The 10,621-nt window shown below is 41.3% G+C and overlaps 1 protein-coding gene across 1 annotated transcript; it reads left to right on the forward strand.

Moving 5' to 3' along the window:
* The first annotated feature begins 6,035 nt into the window (after window positions 1-6,035).
* Window positions 6,036-8,219, forward strand: PRR32 (proline rich 32). The gene is made up of 2 exons (XM_007461669.1): window positions 6,036-6,144; window positions 7,182-8,219. The coding sequence occupies exons 1-2, from the start codon at window positions 6,125-6,127 to the stop codon at window positions 8,056-8,058; spliced, it is 897 nt and encodes a 298-aa protein (XP_007461731.1). The 5' UTR covers window positions 6,036-6,124; the 3' UTR covers window positions 8,059-8,219.
* Window positions 8,220-10,621: the final 2,402 nt, after the last annotated feature.

Here is a 10,621-nt window from a genome sequence, read left to right on the forward strand (position 1 = left end):
CCTGCTGTGCAACACAAGATTCTGAAATCCAATTAAATATATAGTCAAATACAAAAATGCAGACTCTTTATTCTAACACAGCTACCACATTAAAAACAACAATGGGTGAGATTTATGTAGCACCAATTGAAACGTTTAAAGCATTTTACACCATGGGTTTTTTTTTAATACTGTGGTTAACCCTCCCCCCCTTAATGATTCAGGAAATGAAGAACGGCCTTACAGGTAGGCGAAATAGGTGGCTACCTACACAGTGATATTTAAAATGTGTCCCCAAATCTTCTTGCCCCTGAAATATGACCCACGGTTTTATTAACCTAACATATGTACAGTGATTTACAGATTGCAAAGTGATTTCATATAATTATCATATTTAATTTCCTCAACAGCCCTGAAATAGGTAAGAGGCATCATCATCCCCATTTTACATATAAGAAAACTGAGTCAAATATGCACAAGGAAAGGGATTATATTTTAATCACCTAGTTTGTAAAAGTCACTTTTCACACACGCTTTAATATAATTCTCTCTATAATCCTACTTCACAAATGAGGAGAATGAGGTTCAGAGAAGTTAAGCAACCTGCCCAAGGTCACAAAGCCTGTAAGTAGTAAAGCTGAGATTTGAACCCAGGTCTGTGTTCCTCTGATTCCAGAACCAAAGCCCTTCAAAAGTTGGCACATATGATTCATTTTTAATAAAGCTTGATAAAATGTTTTCAGCATGAATTTACACTTTCTTAATTATAAGCAAGAAGAAACTGATCTAAAATAGTTTTTGTTTTTTAAACATAGTGCTCAAGAAATTAAGTATGCCTTCAATTCCCTTGCGTGTGTGTGTGTGTGTGTGTGTGTGTGTCTAATTGTTATAAACTTATGGTCTAATGGGTTACTGTAAAACAACCTTTTTCATTAACTTTCCTCATTTTACTTATTAGTCCATGTTTATATCTTAATTTATAATATATATCAATGTGAACATAAAATACATTAATTTTATTTTTTAATTAATATGTTTTCCTAATTCAGAAAGGTATTCTCCAGAGTTATCATTAATAGCTCACTTGGACAACTCAACTATCCCCACCCCCACTTCACCCAACACACACACACAGTTAACTCTATGTTCTCCCACTTGCTCCAATACTGGAAGACGGATGAGCTAACCATGATTATAAGCTCAGTCCCACCTTAGTGACATAGAAATAGTCTGAGCAACCCTATACCTGCAGTTCAAAAACTCAAAATCAATTTAATTTTAATACTGGTCATACTGAGCACATATTAAAATTAATTCATTAGTAATGATCACTCAGTGCTGTCCTATGACTAAGTTCTTTTCTCTGTCACCAACCCTATTCGCTCCATGAGAGGACTTTTAGTCCTCATCCTCTTGCTGGACTGCCACCAAATGCCTAATCTTCAGTCACTTGCTATATTCCTGCATGGGCAGGCTTTCTGAGATGCAATGCAGTTTGTATGATTTCTTCATTGCAGAACTATATTAGGATGAGTGTCAGTGAGTACATGCATTAAATAAACTAAACTCGGATCTGGTATACATCTGGATTACATCTGGATCAGATGTTTTGATCGGAGCCACCTATGTGATTCACCTAGAACTATAGTCAGGAGGCCACGTGGTTGAATGAAAGAAATACGGGCTCTGGTGTCAGATTGTCTGTGTCTCAATATTGTCTGCTGTTTACTAGTTGTGGGACCTTGGAGAAAACTACTTAAACTTCTCCCTGTCTTTATCTTCATCTATAAAATAGATATAATAATAGTAACGGCCTTAAAAGTTTGCTGTGAATATTAAATGAGACGAAATGTATTAAATATCTGGCATAGAGTAAGTAGTAAAAAAAAAAAAATCTCAGTTTCCTTTTCCTTCCTCATTTTTCTCATCTGGCTTGCCCAGCTGTTACTTAACTTCTAGTTCTGACTCTCAGGAGATCAAGAAAAATTAGAGTGATCTGTTGAAAGAATTTCCGATAGCTTCTGATTTCTATAAGAAAATAATCTGTTTTGGAGTCATTGCCATAAATTACCTGTTTAAAACAATTTTTTTAAAGTCTGGAGCAAAGAACTTGAGAAGAGCAATAATAGTCTATTGATCTTCATACATATAGGTCCAACAGTGAGGCATGTGTTGTTAGTTGCTTTTGCCAGTACGGGTAGTGAAATAACCACACTCTCACCTGTTCACCCTTGTCACTTACCACATAGAGTTTGCAGGACAGCTGGTGGCAGAGAGGACAGGAGTACTGCCTATAGTTGTGCAACTGAATATTTCTGTCTGGCCCATTCTGGGGTAGTACCATGCCTTAATTAATCTCATGCTTCTTAATACACTGAATTAAATAACAACACACCCTTAAAAATATCTGGTCTATCTTCTAGAGGTACTTTTAGACCTCCTAAACTGAGAGCAGGCATAGCTGCATTACATTTTGAAAGCGAGTTAATGGATGAGATCTTTTGACAACTGTCTCCCCAGAGATCAGCATGACAATCTCTTCATCACCTTCTTATTAGCCTGATGGAAAGAGAGAAAATCATCCTTATGTCTCTATCTCCTGGATTCTTTTTCTAGCAAAGAAGAAAGGATGTATTTTAAATGATACTTTGCCTGTACTTACGCATCTGCAAAATTTCTTTGAAAAACAACCAACAACATCATTTTGGCAGTACAACCACATTTTTTTTTTTTTTTTTTTTTTTTTTTTGGGGTACGCGGGCCTCTCACTGCTGTGGCCTCTCCCGTTGCGGAGTACAGGCTCTGGACGGTTGTGGCCTCTCCTGTTCTGGAGCACAGGCTCTGGACACGCAGGCTCAGTGGCCATGGCTCACGGGCCAGCTGCTCCGCGGCATGTGGGATCTTCCCAGACCGGGGCACGAACCCGTGTCCCCTGCATCAGCAGGCGGACTCTCAACCAGTGCGCCACCAGGGAAGCCCCCAACCACATTTTTAATGACCTCGTAATTGCTGGGCAAATGTAAATATATCTCACTTAGCATTTCAATAAAGTCCTCAAAACCTTTTGAGAGACATGAGAGTGATATCTGGAGCTGTGTCATGAAATTAGAGTCCATAGGTAATGAAAGGCATTTATAGCTTAGCTACTTTCACAACTAAGCTACTTTTTGGCAAATCCTCAACTTCCATTACCCATTTTTTCCTCCCCAAAACAGTTATTCAAAGAAACAACAACAAAAAGTGTACACTTTATTACTTCATTTTCAGAGCTCAGTGGATAATTGAAGCAGCTAACAGCTTTGTGTTGAAAAGTAGGTTTTGAGATGATTCTAGTTTTATCTTTAACTATAAAATCTGAGCGCCCTCAAATATTCCCTGCTGGGTACAACTTTACTAGTTATCTGGCTGATCTTACTATCTCTAGAGGGTCCAATTGGCTCTTTAACCTTCTATTTCTGCCAAATATGAGCCCAGTTTGGATTAAAAATCTGAATGACAAAATTCCAAATTTTCCCCTTCATTCCTACCTCCACACCTGTTCTTTTTCTTCTTCTTTTTTTTAAATTTATTTTTGGTTGCATTGGGTCTTAATTGCAGCATGCGGGATTTTTGGTTTCGGCACACGGGCTTCTCTCTAGTTTTGGAGCGCGGGCTCCAGAGTGCATGGGCTCTGTAGTTGCGGCACGTGGGCTTAGTTGACCCACAACATCTGGGATCTTAGTTCCCCAACCAGGCATTGAACCACATCCCCTGCATTGGAAGGCGGATTCTCAACCACTAGACCACTAGGGAAATCCCCTCCGTACCTGTTCCTGACATGGAATATTGCACCCACCCTTCAAAACACAACTCAAGCCCCAACCCCACATGAAATATTTCACAACTACTTTTGCCTAAAATTATAGCTTCTTCTTCTGAATTTCCATTGTGGAAAATGACAGCTAATAGTCTGTGTCTATTCTTTCTTTCTGCATTCTTCTTTTATAGATGTTTTTCTCTCCCCGCAGAAAGTTTGAATATTCTTTGAAGTCACTACCAGTTGCATATTTAACTTTTGTGGTATAATCCACACTAAACCAAATAGTGAATGCATGCAGCAGGTATTCAACAAACATTCATTGCACAAAAGCAAACAAGCTGCAAGGCAAAATCTGAGCTAGAATCCATAAATGTATAATACCTATTATGGTTTTGGAAAATTCTAAGGTGCCATTGGCTTTGTCACTATGCCCAGCTATTTGTTGTCTATATTACATTTCACTGTCACGTAATCCAATTAAGGTGATACTTTACTAAATAGGCATTTCTAGCTAAAAACAACCAATTATTGCAATAGTTTGATAGTCATAAAAGGGTTTCCTGGGGAATCCTTGCCATTATTCAGAAAAAAATGCAAGCTCTCAAATATAAACTATGTAAATACGACTTACCAACTATTAGCAGGTATTAACCCAAGTTTCATTATTCCCTCTGATATGGCAAGTGTTAAAAGGGCTTTAAGGCTCTACCACAATTATATTGCTAATAATAACTTTTCTTTTACATAAGGACAAGTAAATAATAAACTAAAGAAAAATAGAAACTGAAGCTTGAGAATCAAGATATTTCTTAACACTGAGCCATGCTAGGCAAGGGAACAGATTCCTCTGGGAGAAGTTTTGGAAACATGCCGCTTTCATCTTTCAATGAGATAAAGAAAACTCGACAGTGTATAGACAGGGACAAGGCACCCTGGCAGGAAGATGTGGACTTAGAGACCCAAAAGGTCATTTCTATTATGAGTCTGTTGCTTCACAGCAGTGACCATTTCTTTGCATTAGTATCTTGTACCTACCCACTGCACACACGCATGCCCACACACACACATTCCATATATATGAGAGACAAGAGGGAGAAGATATGGGGATATATATATATATATATATATATATATATATATATATATATATATAGCTGTTGAAATGTTGAAATGTAACAGCATATACAGCACATTCTGATATTGGGAATAAAGAAAGTTATTTTAAGGTCTTTGAAGTCTAGTCTGAACAACACAAATCTTAGGTGAATTTAAGGAAGTGGGCCAAGTTTTTGGCTTTATCCTAGAGCGAGATTAGTAATCTTAGATCGGGGGATGGCCGTCGTAATTTCAGAGCAATTAATCTGTAGATCGTTGGCAGAAAATAAAAGCTGAGGAAGTATACTTGCTTAAGGTAGGGAGGGGGAAGAAATTTAAGCTGGAAGAAGAGAAAGTGCCTTATGCAAAAAGTTACAAGGCAAAATCTGAGCTAATATTTGTAAATTGATGTTATCTGCTATGCCTTTTATTTCCCCTCTCACTTGCAGGGAAGTTTCCAGAGCTCTATTCTGGGAAATATGTGTATATACAGACACACACACACACACACACACACACACATACACACACACACACACACCATACTGAGCCAATAAACTAGAAGGTAGGATGAAGGGAAGAATTGCAAATTGAGGGGCTAAAAAGTAAAAGCCAATATGATTCTTAGAGGAATTTTTTTTATAGTGCTATTCTTGTTTCATCTTCACAAGTGAGACTCAGATTGCAAAGCAGTTTAACCCCCCAAGCTCTGTTCTCCACCAAGTTAATAGTATGCACCCCCTAAACTGGAAGTTTAAATTACAAGATTAGGCATGGTACTCTGCTCAATGTTTGTAATTCCACCCTGGAAGAGGAGATTTGACAACTACCTTTTCTAAATAAAACTTCAGAAATAACTCTTAACAAAAGACCATGCCACCATGATTCTTCTAAATTTGTCTTGATGATTTGTCTTTCTAACTGGACTGCAACAGGGTTAATGTAGCGAATGCCTTTAAGTTCATCTGCTACTGTGCAAAAAGGAATCATACATTTAGCTTCAGAGGAGTGTCACAGATTTATCCCCTCCTCCTCCCGGCTCCTTTTCTCCCTCCCTTCCCTAGCAACTGGTAACCTCATAAAGAGGACTCCAAATCTAGAAAGAAGCAGTTGGTCCCTGGCTTCATTCGACCTGCCAAGCTGCTCTAAAGCAGAAGCACCAGTCATTTCTCCAGACTGAGTTGGCTTGGCGTGGGCGTTCAGCTGGTTTTCTCCATCACCTCAAGAAGGCTTTGCTGATCAAATTTCTCCATGGCTTGTACTGAAAATGTGTAAGTACAAAACTGTGTACAACTGTTTAAGTTGAAGGCAAAAGGCAATTTGAATTGTTTTCCTGTGTGAGTGCGACACGGACAACAGGGAGGAGTGGGTTGCGAAGGATGCAGAAGGGGATCACAGACAAAAGCGTGAAGGACATAAATTCAGGTACTAAGAATACTGGAGTTTTAAATGTAATTTTGAAGTTGCAAATCCTTAGTCTAAATTGTGGGGTTTAAATATGAGGAAATTCTTACTCTAGGGTATGGTATGGGTTGAATGAAAGAAAATTTTAACAAAAGTTGGTGTAAATGTTGAATGATGCTTCATGAAAGAGAAACAAACTGGAGTGTTTGTTAGCATAACTAACCTTTCTTCGACTTCTGTGGAGAAAAAAAAAAAAAAAAGTTTTCCCTCATAAGACTTTCCAGAGCACTCCTACCAGAATCTAAATGATGGGTTTCATGGATCATATATCCTACTGGGACTGAAAGAGCTGGTGTTTCCTCTGTTTATCTAGCGTGCCTGCGCACTGCAGCTTTTAAGGAAGCTGAGTCTTCTAGGCTGCCTTGTTGCCTTGAGGAGGTGGGAATATGGGGAACGGGGTGGAGCCACAGGTCAGCCATAAAGGGAAACCACAAAGCCTGATGCTAAAGAGGCGGCCTGGTGAAGGGCAAGTGAATCGAAGAAGTGTTTGCTGACTACACCTGGGAGGAGATCGGGCTCTCCCTTTTCCCACCGTGTATTCCAGAGAATTCGATCAATCACATATTTCAGATATTTTCTGGTCACCGCATTTTCTTTTTTTTTTTTTTCGCGGTACGCGGGCCTCTCACTGTTGTGGCCTCTCCCGTTGCGGAGCACAGGCTCTGGACGCGCAGGCTCAGCGGCCAGGCCAACGGGCCCAGCCGCTCCGCGGCATGTGGGATCTTCCCGGACCGGGGCACGAACCCGTGTCCCCTGCATCGGCAGGCAGACTCTCAACCACTGTGCCACCAGGGAAGCCCGGCATTTTCATTTTTATTAACCTATTCATTTCTGTTTTGGCAAGCTTTGGAGGGTACGCCCCTTCACCCACAGCAGTAGCTGCCGATGAACATGGGACCCCGGAGCTGTGCCCCGGCGTGCCCCTCCAGTGTCCGAGCTCCATGCAGAAGGATGATGCGGAATCCTGGGGCCTCCCTCGCGTCCCCCTGAGACCTCCCTTCAATGTACTGGCCGATCTGGCAAGAGAGCAACTGGAGCGTCCCTCAGAGAGAACAGGATCCTGCATTCCTGTCGACGGTTCGAGAGCTCTCAACCCCTCCTATGAGCCACCACCTGCTGTTGCGGAAGAGTCCCTAGCAACAGCAGAAGCAAATAGCTCTGAGGGGCTGGCAGGCCGGAGGCAGAGGGGACAGGATTCTATTAATGTGTCCCGGGAATTCTCTGGCAGCCCTCCCGCACTGATGGTGGGGGGGATGAGGGTCAGCAATGGGGGCACTGAGAGAGGAGGCAGTAATGCAAAGTTATATGTGGCTTTGCCAAGGGGTCAAGGATTCTTTCCATCCAGGGGCTCTCAAGTAAGAGGCCCGCCACCTATCCCCACCCTTAGATCAGGGATAATGATGGAGGTGCCTCCAGGAAGTACAAGAGTGACCTGCAAGGAAAGGTTGGCTCATGTTTCTTTCCCACTGGGAGGCACGCGGCACCCCGTGGAGAACTGGCCAAGGCCTATGCCCTTGTCATCCAGCACTCCAGGTTTACCTTCTTGCACTACTGCTCATTGCTTCATTCCTCCTCAACCTCCAAGTTTCAATCCATTTCTCCCTATGCCTATGGCTTTTGCTCCTCCCCCGATATTTGGTCCTCCACTGCCTTCCTATTTTGCCAATTTCCCTTCCTGGGGAATTCTGGCTCCTGCATCCTCAAACAGAGAGAACAACTGATGGCAAAAAAAAGGAAGGAGGGGAAAAAAAACGGTTGGGAAAAGAGGTGAAAGTTACTCATTTATGTTTTTATATTTGAAACCCCCTACCCTCTTGCAGCCTGTTTAGCACTAATGTGCCTTACATACTTGGAAATTCAGTAAAGGCTCTAAACTTTGAAATATTGTGAATTATTTTTTAAAATGCCACTTTTGGAGCTGAAACCTTGGATTTTGTTTTCTACTTTTAAGAAAATGAAAGCAGTAATGTGCCAGTGTTTTGTAAGTAGCTTAGTTGAATCCCTACCAATGGCTTGCAGCTGTGATTGTGAGGAGGTGGGATTGGGTTCTTGTTAGACTTGGCGAGTTCGGGGTGGGGAATTCCTACCTACCTAAGGCTATGGGGGTTGCTCAGCGCAGGATGGGTGAATGAAGATAAGGTCCAGAAAGTAGACCCAAGTCCAGATAATAGAGTAAAATGCCCAAACACTAAAAGTAGTCAGATGAGACTGAGGTGAGAGTAACAGAGCCAACATTTCACAGCCAGTTAGAGGCAGAACCAGGCTGAAAAGTTAGGAAAGAAAAGGGCAGGGGATCTGGGAGAGTTCTACACCATTGCTTCAAACATGAACTAGTGTTTGTCTCTCAGCATTTCACTGTTGCTAAATACATGGTATAGATAAGGCTGGCTTAATAGAAGTCTGGGGACAAGATGGAACCGGGCTGAATCCTTTACCCATTCTCGAAATAAAGGGTACTATATACTCAGAACTTTTAAAGGCAAATGAAAACATTTCACTCATGTGGAATTATTTTCTCCGACACTGCTATGTTTGTACCCTTCTTAAGTGCTACAGCACCCCATTATCATGATGGCTCTGAGAGATTATCAAAAGCCCAGATGGGAGCTTTTTCAAATTCTAGTGACAAAGATATGGGCACAGCATGCAGGGTGGAAGGATGGCCATTCTGACCACTATATAACTTCATTCACACAGTGGTCCTAAAACACACCGACACTGTCTATGAAGAACCACTAAATTAGAAATATCTTTAGAGGATGATTCTTCCAATGAGCATTTTTCATGCGCAGAGCTGATGATGTAGGTGATGTAAGCAGTCAGTTAATGGTTGACAAAACTACAGATCCAAAAGGCACCTAGCCTATAAGCAAAACCATTTATGTGTTTTTAGCACCAATCGTGGGTTCTTCACTACTCTGGGAAACAAAGACACATGGATCCATGAAGTTTCTTTTTCTCCATTTGATTCAGAATAGATTGTTCTAAATTTACAGGTGGTAGTGCAAGGAGCACTGGATAAAAGGAGCATCTGGATAGAGCTTGCTACGATTCCCCTTACTCTGTCCTGAAGCTGGCGCAATTCCATCAGTTCACCGTGGTGGGTTGAGCAGAAGCATGCAGCAAATCATTTGACAGCTGCTCACTATGAGGTAGCTTAGTCCCAGCGTACCAAACACTTATTGAATTTTCAGCCTTAATGAACAGAGGAGTTGGGCATGCTTATAGTCATCAAAAATATCTTTTGAGCCAGATGTTAAAAGATATTTTGACAAGAAATCAAGTTGTTGTGTCAACGGCAGTGCTGCATCTCTGGAGAGTTGCCAAAAGGTGTGGTAAGTGACAGCAGAATAGGATACGTTTTCCTTCTCAAAGGAAGTAGCTCCAATAAAGACTCAGAAAGACTTTACTCACAATTACAGCAATCCATGACAAATTAACTGTAACAAGAAAGTGCCACCAACACAAGCTGCTCTTTTTAAACCCTCTGTTCTCTTTCCTAATGCCCTCTGCATGTTATTTTCTATGCCATTTCTAACACTGAGCACCTACAGTACACAACAAAAAATAACTATTAGCAAATTGAGGCATTGAAGTTTCCTTTATACCTCTATGGTGTAGGATAAATACATTTTCTTTAGTTTATGCAGAGCTCTGTGCCTATATAACAGGTTTCAGTAAACACAAGTATCAAATAAGCCTGGGATCCTGTTGTTAAATGCAAGTGAAATGCAAATATTTTTGTTTATTCACAGCTTCCGTATAGAAATACTGTATTACCTTATTATCATAGGTGCCAGCAACCTCAATGACAGCAAAACACCCATTTTAAACACATGATTTGGGGCTTCTCTGGTGGCACAGTGGTTAAGAATACGCTTGCCAATGCAGGGGACACAGGTTCGTGCCCTGGTCCGGGAAGATACCACATGCCACGGAGCAACTAAGCCCGTGTGCCACAACTACTGAGCCTGAGCTTTAGAGCCCACGAGCACAACAACTGAGCCTGTGTGCTGCAACTACTGAAGCCCATGTGCCTAGAGCCCATGCTCCACAACAAGAGAAGCCACCACAATGAGAAGCCTGTGCACCGCAAGGAAGAGTAGCCCCCGCTCGCCGCAACTAGACAAAGCCCACGTGTACCAACGAAGACCCAACACAGCCAAAATAAATAAAGAAATAAAAGAAGTAAAGAAGTAGGAAAAAATGTTTTAAAAACACATGATTTGCCTTAAAATAGCTAATTTTAAATTATTCTGGTGCAATATAAGCTAATATTAACCC

This window comes from Lipotes vexillifer, unplaced genomic scaffold, assembly GCF_000442215.2.
Source record: "Lipotes vexillifer unplaced genomic scaffold, Lipotes_vexillifer_v1.1 scaffold405, whole genome shotgun sequence".
Classification (NCBI taxonomy): domain Eukaryota; kingdom Metazoa; phylum Chordata; class Mammalia; order Artiodactyla; family Lipotidae; genus Lipotes; species Lipotes vexillifer.

What these genes read in the sequence shown, in the direction of transcription:
- PRR32 (XM_007461669.1), top strand. Translation starts at nt 6,125, where the DNA reads ATGGCTTGTACTGAAAATGT. An exon ending in ATGGCTTGTACTGAAAATGT is followed by an intron (nt 6,145 to 7,181) that starts GTAAGTACAAAA and finishes TGTTTTGGCAAG; the next exon opens with CTTTGGAGGGTACGCCCCTT.